At 45.3% G+C, this 19307-nt stretch overlaps 1 protein-coding gene across 1 annotated transcript in view; it reads left to right on the top strand.

Moving 5' to 3' along the window:
- The window catches only part of MAPK12 (mitogen-activated protein kinase 12), a 363201-nt gene that overhangs the window by 206096 nt on the left and 137798 nt on the right, over positions 1 to 19307 (top strand). Inside the window, exon 5 of the mRNA XM_069229664.1 lies at positions 18443 to 18472. Coding sequence (XP_069085765.1) covers positions 18443 to 18472 — 30 coding nt within the window. The remainder of the gene's footprint in view (positions 1 to 18442; positions 18473 to 19307) is intronic.

Raw genomic sequence — 19307 nt, 5'->3', positions numbered from 1 at the left:
CACTTTCTCCACCCGGCTGTTCAGTATAGCCGGATGGCGAAATGCACAGTGCGCAAGTCTGTTTGGTCAGCCAAACAGACATGCGCACTTATTGTGCAGTCCATCCCTCCCTCTGCTGGCCCCCTCCAGCCCAGTCCCGCCTCAACTTAACCCGGGTCCCAGGAAAAATTAAATGATAATAACACTTCGTTATCATTTTATTTTTCCTTCCCCTTCTGCTTAAAAGCAGTGGGACGACGCTCCTCTACCTTAGTGGAGGAGCCACCCCAGGACCCCATGCAGTTTGTAGATACAGACAAATGCTTTGTCATGAGTACTCCGCGCATGGGCGAAGGCAGTGTCATGCCGGCTCAGTGATAAACTCGATGCACATTACAATAGCCAAACGGCACAATAATCTATCCACGGGACATGGGCACATGTTAAGTCAAATGGGTGCTGGAAGAGTGTGTCTGCAGCTTCTGTGGGCAGATGGAGCGGGCACAGGGTAGTCCTAGGCTGTACCCTGTGACCAGAACATGCAGGACAAAGACAAAGGTCAAGTTAAGTAGACGCTGTGGGTGCGAGTACAAGGAATGACCAAAGCCCATTACCTTTTTCCAAGCACAGGCATGCACTGGATATGTACAGAATCGTTGAGGTAGAAACTGCAGTCTGTGCAAGGGATTCTGGAGACTGGAGTACTTGCTATGAAGCGTGGTGAGTCTTGCCCAGTGGACACGTGCTGTTGTCAAATCCCATGCCCTGTGATCAGTGCCCCTACCGCTGTGACAGAGGAGGAGAGCAACCCTGAAACTAAGCAGAGAGGCATACTTTCCAGAACGGGTACCCGGCAGGGTGTGATGCACAAGACCAAAGACCAAAGGCCAGTCTCAGAGCCCGCCGGACACCGGTGCAGCAGTTGTTCACTCAGCCTGTACTAGGGGTCAGGGTATGGGCAACTTTCAACCAGTTTTTAAAGTGTATCATAAACACCTCAACAAATCGGTGTAAAATCTCTTGCTGAGGGAAGTTATGGTTCTCTTCCAACATCAGCTAATAATTGTTAGGATAAAAAAGTAATTTAATATTGTTGTGACTACCATCCAAAACATGATGACTGCTGGTTTGCCGATTTGCTTTGTTTTGTGTTTACTTAATCACCAGCCCCAGATTTCACTTCTAATATCCTCACTCAACATCACATATGATATCCCAAATGAGGAGATGATAAAACTTGTGAGATAACAAATGTCTTCACAAATGGAATCATTTCACATCACAGATGACACAAGCAAATAATTGTTAACTGTTTTGATGTTGATGGAATCACGGCCCTCTTTTCTTCATGTAACAGCTTAAAAGGGGAAAGGGTGCACATTTACCATAGCAGGCAGAAAAATCCTGTCAGGAAAGTAGATTTATACTTTTGCTTTTTGTCTGATATCTACAGTGTCTAAGGCACATTATGCAGATCATAGCATTCACAGTGGAGGACAAATGGGACCTGGGGCTGTATTACCTAAAATGGTACACAGACTCGGTGGGCGGTGGAACACCTTCTTAAGGATGTGCCTGGTACAAACTTGGGCAGTGTGTTATATTCCAAACCGTGCGCTATTCCCAGTGCAGGTGCGAACTTGTGCCTGCACTGGGGATAGCATAACTTTGAAAAGTGGACCAGTTGTTTGAAACTGCCAGTCTGCCTATGTGCTGATGGCCCAGTGGCAGGACATGCGGAGAATCCCTCACGATCTGGTGCACCGTGTAACTGCACCTGGTTGTTGAAGCATGCTTGGGGAAGGGTGCCTGGGACCTTGTGCCCTCCACATAACCAGCGTGCCTCCCAACAGATTCTTTGCACCAACGCCCACTCTGCAACAACGGCGCAGGGTTAAAAACCTTCCCCTGTTTTCTGGTGGTCATGCCTCCATGCAACTGAGGGAACGCCCATTTAGGATTGCGGTAGTACAAGTTTTGCGGAAATGTGATCCATCTTACAATATGATCCATATTATAAAAGGGGCTGTACAATTATTTAAGCCCCTTCTGTGCTGATAAAGTGCCCCATGGGCCCAACAGGAAGACTCAAACACCTGTTGCGCCTAGACGCATTTTTCATAATACTGCCCCTGAAGTTTAAACGAACCCTCGGTGAATACTAAATAAAGGTTAGCCTCCATCGATATCATTTCATTGGTTCGCCGATATGGTAAAAATGTTTGTTTTTTCCTCCTACTCACTGATGATATTTTGTGTTCTCTAAGACCTTACCATGAGGCATAGCATCTTTGTGTAAACTTACTGACAAGTACTATAATCTGCCCTTGCTTCTGAACAGCGTCAACGCGTCTCTGTATTATGAAGTTAATGTACCTATTTCCCTTTGTTCTGTCATAGTATATGCGCTAACATTAAAGTAATGGAGAATCAATTTGTAAAAAAGCTATTAGCTTTTCTGATCAGCACCCTGACAATCCCCTTGTTTCCTAGGCGATGCACTCGAAGACTGGTGAAGCAAGCCATTCCTTTTGCAAAGGCAGTCATGAAGAACAGCTACATTGGGATTCTAGGGCCGCTAGTACCTCAGGAGAAAATGGGTAAAATTAGAAGAATCAATACACTGCAGTTTAACGGCCCACATTTGTGTGTCTGTGTGTTTGGGGGGTAGAGAGGGCTTCCCAGATCTGAAAAGCAGTGCCCTCTCCTCCTCCGAAAAAAACATGTTGCACATGATCGCACCTACGGCACTGGTGGGAGTTTTCATCTGCCCTATGAGTTGGGGAGGGCCTAGTGGGTAATAAAAACAAAAAACGAGACCAACAGTTTAAAAAAAAAAAAAAAAAAAAAAGTCACCAGCAGTAGAACAGGACAAACTGCAAAACATAAAGCAGTATACAATTGGATGGAAAGAAGAGTAAAGTAACATTGGAATGGGATAGAACACTGCCACCCCTAGCCTAGAGTGGACACGTGATTGTGTTTTTTAAAACATTTTTAGCGTGATGCACACCCCAATTTCAATTTTTTGCAGCGGTGAAGTGATGCAACATTGAGTGTAACATTCAGAAAAAAAAAAAGTTACATTCTTCATAGAAAAAAAATCAAATGTCACCAATTCACTTGCCCTGTCAATCCTACTTGTGCATTCATGATGTGGCCCTGAAGAAAGGCTGGATGTATTCAACACCTTAAATTCATCTATGTGGTCAATGTCTAATTAAAGGGGTATCACTCAGCAATAAATCACTTTCCTATAATTAAAAGGGTTGCGCCTTTGATATCACTGTAATGTATTTCTAAAGTTAGCCACACATTGCTAAAGGACGGTTCATCCAAAAAAATTCACTGAACGTACCATTTAGTGGGACTTCACTTAGCAATAAAGTAAAGGATATATTGGTCATGTAATAGTGGAAACACAGGCTTACTCCTGTTTTACCAGATAAGATTGTGGCACTTGAACTTTACCTCCCCTAAACATCCATGTAAATGATGGGTACAATAAACGCTGACGAACAAGCTGTATGTTATCCATTGGTTTACACGCTGGTATAAATGCCCTGGTGTTTGGTGGGGTCCGAGTTTCCAAAAGCAAGCACTATCACTGCTTTCAGCACACATACGGGTTTTTCCACACTCTGCTCGCATCCATCGGAGGAAGTGAGCTCCTAGCTGGGGCCTGACTTGCTGTTCTGCCCTTTAGAATGTGTCAGTGTTGACAATTGCAACCAAAACCTTTTCGCTATGCTCACCGGTGTCATCCTGGAATGGGGACTTCTCGTTCCAGGATTCTGGTAGAGCTCACCAATAATGAGTGACATATGGGTTATCTGCATGCTTAGGGGTGGTTAGGTACCCGCCATGCAGTGCCCCATGGTATGCGTCCGGGGAGCCACTATCAATGCATGCATGCATGCATGGATGGAGTAGTTTTACAAGACTTCATGTGCTCCTTGGTGGCTCAGTTGTTGTATCTCTGCATCCAATTTGGCTTTCTTTCGAGTTAGTTATAAAAAATGTGGTGCTATTTGACAGTGTAGAAGATATTCTAAACAAGTGAGGGCCGTACATGGTAACCGGATGGATGACCGCACAAGAACTCTATATAAGAGATTTTAGACTGTCCCGCCAGACAGCAAAATCTTTTATGATTGAATTGATTCAATGGAAGCCACTTTGCTTTTGCAGTCCAGCTGATCTCACAGGGAGCGGAAAATGAAGAAAATACCCTTTAGGCACCAAAGAGACCCATTCGGGTGAACCGAAGGATTTGGAGAACTTGTCTCCATGAAATGGCGTCAGGATCTTCACTTTACTGGAAAAGTTGAAACAAGGTAAGAATGGAAGTCTATGGAAGAATGCACTGTTACTAAGCAACCATGGCTATAGACCGAATACAGTGATAGGAAACACATTAGCCTAACACAATGTGTATGCTAGCATCTCTCTATTCTTCAGCGCTGGGGCATTATCAGAATTAAAGTGATTGAATGAAGGTGCCTGAAGGAGCATAATGACTTTACATTTATTTTCTTATTAAAGATAGCGTTTTATTTAGATTAACACTTTATGGGTTCAAGCAGCTACTCATGAAAAAAGTGGGGCGGTTTGATATATATTTTGCGACCACCAAAGGTAATGGCTGAAATGATTGGCAGATTTCTACTTTATTGTAGGCGGAGCTGGTAAGAACATTAAACCTTTTACTTCAACAAGGTGATGTCCAGACCGAAGTACAGCTTCCCTCTAGGCTATAAGGATGCAAATGATTATTTCAAGTACATATTATTGTAACTATATTTGGATGAATATATGAATGGTGCTGATTAGTAAATCAAAGCATGAAAAACAAGTTCTGTAATAAAACGAAACACAGCATGTAACGGCTGATTGATTTTTCACTTATCCCCGCGCATCAGTTTCATTGGCGTACAGATGAATACAGAAAATGAAGGTACTATTGGTGTGTGAACTCCAAACTGCCCATTCAACATCAACAATATCAACGCGAATCGTGAGCCCCGTACCCACTTGCTGGCAGAGTTTTACGCTCTGTCTGGGCTCAAGGTGAATCCTGCGAAGAGTTTTCTTTCCACTACGCCAGGAGGTAACTCCACAACTGCTTACACTAGGGGTGGATTCCGTTCATTGGGCACCACAGTCATTTAAATATCAGGGTATCAAAATATTCCAAAACCCACATGACCTATTTGGAGGGTAACCTGGGCAATGCGACGCAAACTATATGTGCCCAAGTAGCATTCTGGACCACTCTCCCACTTACAGTTGTGGGGAGGGTGACTTTTTAAAAAATTGTGGTTTTGCCACGCTTGCTCTATTATTTTGTAAACCTTCCGGGGCTTATCCTATGGGAAAGTCTTAGTGACCTCAACGTTATATTGTGTGACCTAATATAGGGCATCAGGAGACCGCCGACTGCCTTGTCCAGACTAATCCTTTCCATTGAGCAAGGTGGCTTAAATGCATCAGACATTCAAGCGTATTACTACGTGGCATAACTACAGTGGCCAGCACTGGCTGGTGGGGTGCCATTTGGCTAAACGGGGCTTACACCAGAACAATTACAAGCCGGGACACTTCATAATTTACTTTTTCCATATACTAGAGTCCTCTCAAAGTGCACTTCAATACTAGGTGTAGCACACGCCTGCCTGCTCAATGCCCTGCTATATACGAAGGCTGTGCCCCTATGGGCCCCTGCCATTCCATTGAAAGGAATGCCAACTCGCCCAATGTGGCTGTCCTCAGGTGACCTATTGCGCTGGTAGGCTGCAGGCCTGTGTACTGTATGAGGAGGGCCCTGAACGCTTTGAGCTCCCAGACAGAGAATTCCTCACATACACTAGGAAATGACTGGCAGTACACCGGGCGTGGCAGGTGGCTCGACAGGAGCCGCCGACTCATGTGGCCCTACAAACATTCTACATACTGTCACACGAGTGGAGGTTAGTGACATGGTGCTACAAAGGGATTGGGGCACAAGCAAACATACAGTGTTCAACGTCAAGGAGTGGCAAGCTGCACTCCAATACCCTTCATATTTCCCGGAATGCACGTTTACAGTTTATACAAACTTATCTCCTACTCAGAGCCTATTTGACTCCCCAGAATTTGCAGGCATTCCTCCACACAGTCTCACCAATCTACCCCTGCTGCCAACAGGCACCAGCTCACTTAACCCATATGATGTTGGGCTGTATGAAATTGCATCCATTTTGGTCTGGGGTCCTTGCTACCCTGGAGTGCGTCAAGGACAGACCACTCCAAAATTCTGAGATCAGTTCTCTTGGAGGGGGGTTACCCACCGGTCAGAGGAACCTAAACTCACCACCAGGCTCCTTGCCCCCTCCCCCCCCCCCTTGCACACTGTGCCATCTCCCAAGGCTGTGAGCCCTCCCCATTTGTCCTACTGGTATTGAGACCTACAACACTGGACACAAGCCAAGGGCATATTACTTCACAGAGACGAAAAGAGAGGACTTTGGCGAGGACCAATCTCAAATATATATATGGTACGCCCTGGTCCAAACTCATAAACATCTGGTCTCCAACACTGACCTCTCACTCTGAAGTGGCACATCACCTCTGCCCCTTCTTTGTGGGGTGGCACTGGGTCCCACTGACAGTCCCCACCCCCTCCCCCTTCTGAGGCCTCGGATCTGGGCTGACCTTAAGTGAACCTCTGCAACACCGGACCTAACCACAAACACCGATGTTCTGACCATACGTGGCTCCAGCTGAGGATAGACCAGCTTGAAGATACCACTGGGGACACCCTACCCCCTCCCTCTCCTTTCCCCCATCTGAAATACAGTTGATGTTTTGTTATGAGCAGAACTTGACAAATACAGATCTTGCATGCTGTAAACATCCCATACATGTACATTGCTATCTTTATTATATTTGCACGCCATTATCAATTAATGTAACCAGCAGTGTTGCGCCTGAAGATGAGCTACATGACATGGAACACCAAATAAAATCTAATAAAATAGATTTTCAGAAAAAATCAAACACTACAGCAGGAATACCCCAGTGATAGGCTGGCATCTATTTGCGCATGATGGACATGCAGAGTGCAGATAAGAGTAGCAGTGTGAAAGAAGGGGGCAAAAATGCTTGCCAGTAAAGATATGGGATTGCCATCTCTTCGTTTGTTACATTGTGAAAGGGAGTCATACTGTCCAATAGTTGTGAGTATGTTGGCAGTAGTTTTATCTGGGATGGTGGAAGAGCGTGAATTGTATCCATGATTTTCAGTAGTACATTAGTCTATCTCCCACAACTGTGGAAGCAGGATTTCTGTTTTAACATGTCATGCGCTCTTAGTTTACCTTTGTGACCTAATGGGTGTCTAAAGTCTTGGTGTAGCCAGTAAACCTAGTCAGTAGCCATGGCGGCCTCGCACATCATTTGCATTCGCCACTGTAGTGCTTTTGAAAGCATTTGAAGCCTTATCTTTCACGGATGGACTGTCAACCTTTCTGAAGGTTCTACAGGCAACTAGCCACTTAGGTCCCTGCAGAGTTGACGAACCCCTCCTTCGGATGTTCCGTGATATGGAGCTGGTAGAAAAAGTATAGTGTGTCTTGTATAAGGATTTCACAATCCAAATATAAGAGTTCGGAAGCGAAATTAGTCGGTGAGGGAAAAACCATTTTTTGATAGGCCCAGTGTTTTTTTTAACCACTAGCAATTATTCCTCAGTGTAATATACCATGCCATAATTTATAACCTATCTAGGCCGTATCAGAAGAGGTCTACTATGTCAAATGGAAATATTTTTGCTTACACGATGAGGCCTAAGAAGCCTGAAAAACGCCTACAGTGATTTGTGTTCCCTTGCATGGGGTGTGTCTTGGATGTTTTAGGTTGGACTGCTATTTACCAATACACACTGCTTCTGAAGATTGCCAAGTTTCGAACTATTCTAGCCTACAGATGTTTTGTTTACCCCATTCTCCCCTTGCCATTCAAACCTAAAGCATGGTTGACCAATCTGAATTTCAAAAAGTTACGAAAACATTCCCGAACAACTACTCATGAGAGACTCTCCAGAACAGACTATTGCAGCCTGGTCAGCATTAATCTCACCCACCCCTCGCTGCCAAGAACCCATGCTGATTTTTACAGCCCATAGCAAGCTACAAATTCAACATCAAACTCTGGGATCATTATTCTTCAAACATCTTTTGGAAAAGATCAGGGAGAGCAAAATAGAAACCTGGGTTCCAAAGTAAGACTCGTCAACCTTCACACCCTTGTGCAATATTGAATGCAGTAAGATATAGGACAATAAAGTCTGTTTCTTCGGTAGAAGAGCTATTGGTGGGAGGACAGAACTTCCGGTTTCTGCCATCAAAATAATTTATCGAGCCAATAGATTCCAGTCATTTGGGCTTAACAAGTAAGGCCTCATTTCATTACAGCTATAAGATTCTATGCAACTGTTGATGCTTTCCAAAATCTGTGTAAGGCTGGCACATGAGATGCTATTGCGTGTCAGTTGGAAATTCCCTCATGGTAGTAGGTGAAGGGGAAGCCTTCAACAGTCCCCCTGCTCCTTTAGCTTGTGTGCCAGTCGCCTGCATTTGTGAGCCTCGTATACGCTTCTAGTCTCCGTTGCACGTTTTGAAACAGATTGATTTTATCTTCCCCTTGCCTTGTTTTTTTCTGGGCATCAACGTTCTCTTACTGCTTTTTTGCCTCTTCCCTTCCCACTCTGTCCTGGCAATAGGTCGTCTTACTTACATGGCCATGAACAGGGCATCCATCTTGGAGCTGAGATACTTTTATTTCCTTCTCCAAGAGTTTGCGTATTAGGCTTGAAAGCGGTGATTTGTGGGAAAATCCAATTCACGTGGCCGTTGGGTGTTTACTTTATTTTCTCGGAGAGGCAAATACTTTTCTTCAGATCTGGCCTCAAGGCAAACTGCGGTAATCAACCAGCATAGCAAAGTCTGGAAATGTTTAAATAAAAACAGCATTTGCTTCATAAAGCGAAAGAATACATTTTTGTAAAGCTACTATTGAAACTGAAGAAATTGTTACTTTTTAACTCGATGCCTTTCATACACAATACGCAGTGGGGCAAACTGCACTGAGTGCATTAGTTTTGTGTTTGTTGGAGTGTATACGCAGTGAAAAGCTTTTTTAGGCCGAGCGCGCAAGTGCTTTCTAATCTGCTATGTATCTGTGGGCTTTTAACCACGCCCACCTCAAGCCCATCACGTTCACTCCTTCGTGGGCTTGTCTTAAAAAAATTACTCGATTACATTGGTAAATGCTTTACGTTTGTCCCGCCTTGGGCTGGTTTTGTTACATCCTTGCAAACTGACAGTGTTACATGGATTATGGCACGATTGCCATTATGTTTTACTGTGACTGAACTACTTTTTTCAGTGGTGTCTCTCCTTTGCGCTCATGCTCATGGTGGCTATTGCTCTTTGAATCGTTTGCAGTGCCATCCCCCAGCACCTCCTGCCTGTTCCTGAGTTTCCTGTTCGTGTCTGCCCGTTCCCACCACCCCTCTCACATCATTGCTTGTTTATTTTACTATTTCTATGCATTTGCAGATAATTGTGGAACCAGAAGACGCAGAATATGTATTTGCAAACTTTCAGTTTGTCTCTAATATTTGTGAATTGTACCCACACGTACACTCGGCAACAGCCATCTATCTATAAATTGGTGGTTTTTTTTCTTTTCTAAAACCTTGATGCATTTAAGAGGCTTTCTCATTTTGAGGGGTTCGTCAGAGGCACTATAAAAACAGGACTGTACAGCGATCAATCAATCAAGGATTTTTAGAGCGCACTAATCACCCGTTGGCGTCTCAAGGCGCCAGGGGGAGCTACTGGTCGTAGAGCCATGTCTTGAGGCGTTTCCTGAATGTCAAGAGGTCTTGGGTCTGGCGAAGGTGGTGCGGTGGGGAGTTCCAGGTCTTGGTGGCTAGGTGAGAGATCTTCCTCCGGCGGTGGTGCGGCGGATGCAGGGGATGGAGACGAGGGCGAGGCTGGCAGAGCGAAGATTGCGGGTGGGGGTGTGGAAGGTGAGTCTGTTGTTGAGTTAGGCTGGGCTTGTGTTGTGGAGGGCCTTGTGTGCGTGGATCAGGAGTTTGAAGGTGATCCTCTTTGATACTGGAAGCCAGTGAAGGTCTCTGAGGTGGGGGGAAATGTGGTCACGGTGTGGGATGTCCAGAATGAGGCAGACGGATGCGTTCTGGATTCTTTGCAGTTTTGTTAGGAGTTTGGTTGTTGTTCCTGCATATAGGGTGTTTCCGTAGACCAATCGGCTGCTGACCAGGGCATGGGTGACAGTTTTCCTGGTTTCCACGGGAATCCATTTGAAGATTTTGCGGAGCATGCGGAGAGTGTTGTAGCAGGAAGAGGAGATGGCATTGACCTGCTGAGTGTGGAGTCCAAGATGAAGCCTAGGTTGCGTGCGTGGGTGGTGGGTGAGGGCGCAGTTCATAGGGAGGTGGGCCACCAGGAGTCATACCAAGTTGAGGGGTTGGTGCCAAAGATGAGGATTTCTGTCTTGTCTGTGTTTAACTTGAGGTGGCTTGATTCCATCCAGCTGGCGATGGTGTGAAGTCCATTGTGGAGTTTGTTCTTTGCAGTTGTAGGGTCTTTCGTGAGGGAGAGGATGAGCTGAGTGTCGTCTGCGTAAGAAACTGTGTTGATGTGGTGGGTTCGTGCGATGATGGCGAGGGGGGCCATGTAAACGTTGAAGAGCGTGGGGCTGAGCGAAGATCCTTGGGAAACACCACAGATGATTCTGGAGGCTTCTGACGGGAACGGTGGGAGGTGGACTCTCTGGGTTCTGCCTGAGAGAAATGACGAGATCCAGTCGAGTGCCTTGTTGCGGATTCCAGCGTTGTGGAGGCTTGTGCGGAGAGTGTGATGACATACCGTGTCGAAAGCTGCGGAGAGGTCCAGGAGGATGAGTGCTGCTGTTTCTCCTTCGTTGAGCATGGTCCTAATGTCGTCTGTGGCAGCAATGAGTGCAGTCTCAGTGCTGTGGTTTCTGCGGAATCCTGATTGGGAGGTGTTGAGTACCTTGCTGTCTTCCAGGAACCAGGATAGTTGGCTGTTTACAATTTTTTCGATGACCTTGGTTGGGAAGGGGAGGAGGGAGATCGGCCGGTAGTTCTTGGGGTTGTCTGGGTCTGCCTTTGGTTTCTTTAGCAGGGCGTTGATTTCTGCATGCTTCCATCTTTCTGGGAAGGTGGCTGACTCGAAGGAGCTGTTGATGGTTTTTGCAGAGGTGGGGGGCAATGATGATGTTTGCCTTATTGAAGATATGGTGTGGGCAGGGGTCCGATGGTGATCCGGAGTGGATGGAGGCCATGGTGGTGGCGGTGTCCTCTATGTTGATGGGGGTCCAGGTGTGGAGGAGGTGGGTGTTGCTTGGGGCGGTGGGTTCTTGGGTGTTTTGTAGTCAGCTGGTGGGTCTGGCTAGCTGGGGTTTGAAGCTATTGTGGATTTCTTTTATCTTCGTCTTCTATCTTTCAATGGAAGTGGGTTGCCAGTGAGTTGCAGAACTCCTGTGATGGCGGGGGTTCGTTGGAGCAGGTCCTGTGGTGGAGAGTTCATTGACGATGCCGAAGAGCTTTTTACTGTTGTGAGCGTTGGCGTCGATGCGGTTTTTGAAGTGGGTCCTTTTGGTGGTGCGGACCAGTTGGTGGTGATTGCGTAGGGCATCCTTGAAAGCGATGTGGTTGGAGTTGGTAGGGTCAAGGTGCCAGTTTTTTTCCATTCTGCGACATAGCCGTTTGGATTCCTGTAGTTCTGGGGTGAACCAGCTGGCCTTGATTCTGTGGGAGGTGTTTTTTTTTTTTTTGAGCGGTGCGAGGGTGTTGGCGCAATCTTCTATCCAGGGATGCAGGTTGGTGGTGGCTATGTTGGGGTCCGGGGTCCCAGGGGGTGGGGCCCGGGCGAGAGTGGAGATCAGTTGATATTTTGCTCCAGTTGCGTCGGGGGGGGGGGAGGGTTGTGTGCGGTGGTGGTGAGTGACTGGTTTTTGGTAGGAGAAGTGGATTCAGCGGTGGTCCGTCCAACTGTGTTCAGTGGTGTGGCTGAAAGAGACATGGTTGCTGGCTGAGAAGAATGGGGTCAAGTGTGTGGCCTGCAGAGTGGGTGGGTGTAGTGATGAGTTGCTTGAGGCCGAAGTTGGCGAGGTTGTCGATTTAGGTTGGTGGTGTTGATATCGTTGTTATTTTCTAGGTGGAAGTTTAGGTCACCAAGGAGGATGTAGTCTGTTGAGGCGAGGGCTTGGGAGCTGATGCCGTCGGCGATGTCGTCACAGAACTGCAGTCTGGGTCCAGGGCGTCTGTAGACCAGTGTTGTTGGCGTTGATGTGGATTTTGAAGTGGAGGTGCTCGGTTGAGTTGATGGTGTCTTGGGAGTTGGCGGAGACTCTTATGGTGTTTTTGTGGACTATGGCGATTCCTCCTCCTGGTCTGTTGATTCGGTCTCTTCTGGTGATAGTTTTCTGGCATGGCTATGGCTACGTCTGGTTCTGAGGCCGAATTCATCCAGGTTTCGGTGAGGAATGTGATGTCGGGCGAGTATGTGGTCAGGAGGTCCCAGAGTTCAATTGCATGTTTGTGGACGGAGCGGGTGTTAAGTAGGATGCATCTTAGGCGGTTGTCTGTTTTGATTTGGAGTTTTGAGGTTAGGTTGCAGGTGAAATTGCAGGCTTTGCAGGAGAAGGGTCCTTTGGTGCGCGTCGGTGTGGACTGGAAGCAGATGGAGGAGCGTCCTGGATTAAGGGCGTGGAGTTCGTTGGCAGTGTAAAGGTGTTTGGTGGCGCGGGAGGCGTGTTGGCCACGGAGTCTGGCGCTGGGCGTGGTCTTGGCGTGGACGGGCGCAGACGGGCTTGCCTTTGGCGCGCCATCGGTGCGCCCGTGCTGTGGCCGGCATAAGAGGGGAGGTGGGAGGGAGTGGCAGCTGGGAGGAGGGAGGGAAACCTCCAATGGGGGGGGCGGGGGCAGCAGGAGTCAGGAGCGGGAAGAGCTCCGAGGAGGAGGGAGGGGGGAAGGGCCTTCCGGGAGAGGAGAAGCCAAGAAGCCAAAACAAGCCCAGACAAGCCCAGACAAGCCCAAAACAATGGCAGCACTTACTGGAGCAGTGGTGAGGAGGAAGTGACCTGCTTGCAAGGATGCAGGGTCAGAGGTCGCCGCAGAGATTGGAGCTGCTGAGGCACATGGGGCTTCCAGGCACTTTATAGCAGCTACTTTTCCAGTTACTGTGTTTTCCTTGTCATCCACACAGGCTGTGGTGTCTCTAATTGTATCCTTGTTCGTTCAGCAGTGCTGCTGTTTTATAAATATTTTGTGTGTACTGCTGCTAATGAGGGCGGATACACAGCCCCTACTTGGGCCTGCCGGCTTGTATTATGAATATGCACCACACTGGCTGTAGTGGTAGAATGCGCTGAGATAGACATCCTCCGTCCACGCCCCAGGCCCAAGTGAAACAAAATAGGTCTAATGCGCACATTACATTGCAGCCTGCTGAAAGGCTTGATCGTTGCTTAAGCAGTGCTGAATACTTGTTTTAAATAATTGACTAGAAGATTAGGAAGTTATGGCTCAAATCTTGGTTGAAGATGACAGGAAGGGATTTTGGGTTACCTGAAGCAGACTCTGGGATTAAACCTAGGTTCACACTTCTGCGACAGTGAAGATTCCCCATTACGCTGTTTAGCAAATTAATCTTACTTTACAAATATATTTTGTGATTTATATCATGTTGAACAGATTGAGGGCTCCTGTGGTAAAATGGCATCACATTAGGCTCTGTCCTTATGGTAAATAAATGTGCATTGCGTTATAAGATGCATGCAGATGAAATATCATGGGACCAGTGTTTGCCAGGAGGCAAGAATCAAAATCAGTCCCTCCTGTTCTTCAAGAACCCGGTGAGGGTGGTTGCCATATGTTCATGCGCTTCAAGGAGTACAACAATGCAGGATAAAAGAGAGAGGCGCACCACTCCTTCCAGTATGTTCAAATCTCCAATGGAGGATGTTGTATGGTGGGTCTGGTCCAAGGCCATGTTTTGATTCGGAACGAGCAACAAAACTTCAAGGAACCATGTGAGAAAATATAAATACAGCCAGAGGAACGTCAAATGGTTTCCCTGTATCTATTCGCTAACTTTATTCTGAGGAAAAATGTAATAAAATGGTGGAACCTGTAAACTGCAGAAAAGTTTGTTAGAGCACTTCTCAGATTCGAAAACAAACGTGTGTGCGTTTTAAATGCTCCTGCACAAGACTGCACTTGCAATCGCCGGTTGCTTTCTGCAAGTAGGCAGGTATTATTTCCTCAGTTTGAAATGGCCAGGCGCAACAATGCAAGTAGTGTGCCCTGTGAAGACAATAACGCTAGCCAAAGTACACCTTGCATTCAACACGGAAGTCTCTCTAGGGGTATATCAATACGGTGCAAGCAACACTCGCTGCACCTAATAACTTTGGTGATGAGGGACAGCAAGCCATCTAAAACGCAAATAATGTTACCTCTTTAAAGCTTCACCACCAAACTGAGAAACTTAAATCAACACAAGATGTACCTTTGCACATTCTATGTCAAATGGCCTTTGCTAATACTGAAACTATCAAAACACTTTAACCAATTGTTCTTCAGGCATGAACTCCATTGCATGATCAATCAATCAATTAATCAATATTTGTAAAGCACGGCTACTCACCCGTAAGGGTCTCAAGGTGCTGGAATGGGGGGGGGGGGGAGGGGACCATCATTCAAAGAGCCATGTCTTTAAGGTTCTTCCTGAAGATGGTGAGCGACGTGCTTTGTCTGAGGTGCAGGGGGAGGTTGTTCCAGCTCTTTGCTGCAGTGTAGGTGAAAGATCATCCTCTGGCGTTGGTTTTGCGGATGCGAGAGACGGTGGCCAGGGCGATCTGGGCGGAGCGGAGAAATCTGGCAGGGGTGTGGAAGGAGACCGGGTGGTTCAGATATGCTGGTCCTGCGTTGTGTATGGCCTTGTATGTGTGGGTGAGACGTTTGAAGGTGATTCGCTTCTTGACTGGTAGCCAGTGGATGAATGCACAAATATCAGAACTGCACCATTGCAGTTGCAAAATGTAATTGGTACAAATACGCGTGGTGCTTCACTTTTGGATTCATCATAGTTTTTTTCTGCTTTTGTATTGTTTTATTAACGGTATGTCGTGTTTATATGTGTATATATATGTGTATAAAAAATGGACCCTGGCTTGGAGGGGTCTAACTTTACTCAGTGCAAAGTTCCCTAACTTGCATGATAATTTATTAAATCAGGTGTACTGTACAGTACTGGCCAGCTGTTTTGCAAGGAAAAGGCCACTCCGAAGCCAGACTGCATGTCACTTGCCGTTTAATAGAAAGGGCATATACTATAATCTCTACCTTCCATCTCGCATTCAGCACACATGATCTGATATTAAACAGTAAAATGACCTTAGATTTAATTTTCAATCCTTGATTATTCAGTTTCGTACTTAATTGTTTCTTAAAGCCTAAAGACTTTTCTGTGGCTAGGTAGGTTTAAACGATTGAAGAAGCCAGAGAAGTGAGTTCTGATCCTGGCTTCACCACTGCACCAAACCGTTGTGATCCTTGCCAAAGCTCTATGTATATCATTTTCTTACCAGCATATATTGTATATTTCCCATTTGAATACGAATTTATTTGGCTTATGTAATCTGAGAAAATGCATACATTGTACCCAGGAAAAAGCTTAACCACCATTTAAAGCGCTTGTAAAAACATATCATTTATATTCACTTCCTTTCGTGCCACTGTTCACCTGTAGAACAATCAATATTAAGATTTTCCCATAGGGAGCAGGAGTGCTTATATCAATTTGTTTTGAGGCCATCTGTACCTGCGAAAGTCTGGGGTCCAAGAGCATTGACATCGAAAATAAGTTTAAATAAAGCAAAACATTAAATTATTGATGAATCTACTTGTGTGTATGTACAGAGGCTTGTAATTGTGGACAGTGTGTTGTAATAACGGACAAAGGAACAATAACCATATTTAAGTGGAAAATTTATGAATTACAGATAAATCAGATCTGTCATATACCTCTGTTGCCAAAAATTGACTCCTTGTTATAAAATCTGGTGTGGCAGTCAAACCCTTAATGGTCTCCTTCAGCTGGGTTCTGCCTTTGGATCACTCTTTACTTGTTCTGTGCGGCTTTTATGTGTTACACTCCAATCACATTTAGGAGTTCCTACATGCACCAAATGTAAAGTACATTTTTAGGTCGAGCCTAGGCAGCGCGCATATGCAGTCTTCAACATGTTATCTACATCTGTGGGCTTGCACCACGCCCATCTCATGCCCATGACTTTAATTCGTTCCTGGGCCTGCCTTTCAAAATTCCCTTAATACCGTAGGTAAATGAGTTCCGTTTGTCCTGCCTTGAGGCTGCTTTGCTACCACCTCAGAGACTGACCCTTTTACATCTCCATTACGATCAGCCATATACCTTGGTGTGGTCACTACTTTTTTTTCTTTTGCCTCTTTGCTTTGTGCTGTGTGGCCATATGTTGTTTGTTACTCTTCCTTGTTTTGGGCATGTCACTGTTTCTTTGTGGTGTTTGCACACAAAGGCTTCAAGCTGGAGGGGGGTTCTTTTTTTTTATTTTATTTTTTTAAAGGATCATATATCGCAAACTCAATCGGTGGAGCGCTTCACATGAGTACATGAAGTTTCATGTAGCGCAAACTCGATCTGAGGAGCGCTTTACATGACTACCGCTTATGGACAAGTTTAGAAGTTGAAAAATATACAAACTGGAGCAGTTAAAACAGGAAAAACACAGAAATCCTCAACTCGGCCCTCCCGGCACAGGGGGAGTGCCAATACTACAATATTCACTGCACTCTAAAAACTCACCCCATAATGTTTTGTGGGGCATTTCTTTTTCAAAACATTTTTGCCCATAACTCAGCCTGTGGTAGTCCTACAACAATGGGACCACCACCAAACCACTCAGCACAACACACTCTTTCTGTCTAGGTCATCTCTGGGTCCCCACACTTTGTTGAGGGGGGGCCCCAAAATGGTAACTTCTCCCACCAATCAATGTCTTTTAAAGCTCTCTCATGGCTGGAACTTTTGTTTTACAGCTGGGAGTAGTTTGTGTTTTAAGGGCCTTGTTTATAATAGTATTGCAGTAGGCCTGTTACGCTTGAAAATGTGTAAGGCACTACACCCTCAAGGGGCTAGATATATGGTTACACTGCATTACATTCTGCCTTTCATGTCGTAAGGCCCTCTCGGGCCTTCTCATTATTTGGTTACATGACCATGTTTTTTTGTTTTTTGTTTTTTGTTTTTTTACAAATGCGATTTTTTGTTATGGTGTCCTCTAGGGGCTGTTCTGAGCATTACAGTCAAGATACTAAAATATTTGCTGCACCCAGAAACTCTCCCCATAATGCTTTGCGGGGCATTCCTTTCACAAAACATTTTTGCCCATATCTCAACATGTGGTGGTCCTAGGACAATGGGACCACCATCAAAACGTTCAGCACGATGCACTCTTTCTGCCTAGGTCATCTCTGGGTCTCCACACTAGGTTGAAGGTGGTCGGGCTCCAAAATAGTAACCTCTACCGCCATTCAGTGTCTTTTTAAGCTCCCATGGCTGGAATGTTTGTTTTACAGCTGGGAGTACCTTGTGTTTTTAAGGACCTTGTTTGTAATAAACATGAAAATGTGTAAGGCAGTGCGCCTTCTAGGGGCTATATATATGGTTGCACTGCATTACTTTCTGCCATTCTGTTTTCATGTTTTTATGCCCTCTAAAGACTGACTGTATGGTTACATGAGCATGTTTCTTACAAATGCTATTTTTACTATGGTACTCTCTAGGGGCTGTTCTCAGCATTACAGTCAAGATACTACAATATTCGCTGCACTCAGAAACTCGCCCCATAATGCTTTGCGGGGCATTCCTTTTACAAAGCATTTTTCTCCATAGCTCACCCCATGAAGTGCTCTTTCCGTGTTGGTCATCTCTGGGTTCCCCACACTAGGTTGGTGGGGACTCCAAAATAATATTATTAAAAAAAGAAATAATGGCACGATTTGCATTTTTTGCTGCAGATAAAGGACAAAGGTAAATTGAAGTTCTTTATATGTATGGCCACTGGAATTATGTGGAGAGATGACCAAATTATGTGGCAGGGTTCACTAACTTATGTGGCAAGAAAAGTCTAGTTATGCATTTACAACACCAGCAGCTCCAACTCAAGCAAATGCGAGACTTGTTGCATTGCAAATGCTCGTCTATAAATGCCGTACAAACAAAGTTTGATAATTAAATGTTTAAATTTGAAAATTGTTTTGCATCAAGAGCACATCAGCAATGTACTGTGGTCTCACCATTATTATTATTTTTCTGTTTTGTAGTACATTCATTCTGCTGGCATAATTCACAGGGTAAGTTTGTTTATTTAAAGAAATCTTTAACAGTACAGTAATATGCGTTTATATACATCTGTCTCAGCATTATGTTCGAAAGATCCAAGTTTATACCGTGTGTGATCTTGAGTAAAGTGCTGTGGAGTTTCCTTTGTTTATTCCTTGTACCGTTGATGTGCCTCCGTGATTGTTCCAAGGGTCTAGTATTTGTAGGCAACGTGATAAAAGTTAACATAGATGCCCCTTATGCCATTTTTCGGTTTGTCCAGGCGTGGCTTTCTTTATTTACTGAGTATTTCTGCTGTGAAAAAAAAAAAAAGACGACTCCATCCAGGTTCTGTCCTTAAATGTTCTCACTCATTCCATCGCAGTATAATCGCACAGTAAGCTGTGATGTTTATTAATCTATGATTGTGTTGTCATTGACAATCTCTGATATCAGTGGGCAGCATAACATCAGTAAACATATACATTTCATAACTAAAAAAGAAGGCATGGTTCTTCCATGGCAATAGTTACTCTAGAGTGAGACACAAAGGGACGCATGATGTGCTTAATGGACAGAAGTAGCAAAAGGAAGTTTTAACAACAATTGAACACATAGTTAACATAATTCTTGCATGTCTGTAGTCGTAGATTTCTAATGTGCACACCCAAACCCTGCACTCCACCTCAGACCTCACCATTTGGTTTTTAATTTCCAACCTGTGTCCTGGTTTTCACACACCACACATTTTCTCCCTCCTTTAATTTCATCTTGGACATAGCCTCCACCGCTCGTTCAATGAATTGACCCCACCACTTTGACATACCTTTTCCTACGCTCCTCACCCTCCCGGTTTCTTTAGGCTGA

Source organism: Pleurodeles waltl, chromosome 4_1, assembly GCF_031143425.1.
Source record: "Pleurodeles waltl isolate 20211129_DDA chromosome 4_1, aPleWal1.hap1.20221129, whole genome shotgun sequence".
NCBI lineage: Eukaryota > Metazoa > Chordata > Amphibia > Caudata > Salamandridae > Pleurodeles > Pleurodeles waltl.
This window is presented reverse-complemented; position numbering and strand designations above follow the sequence as displayed.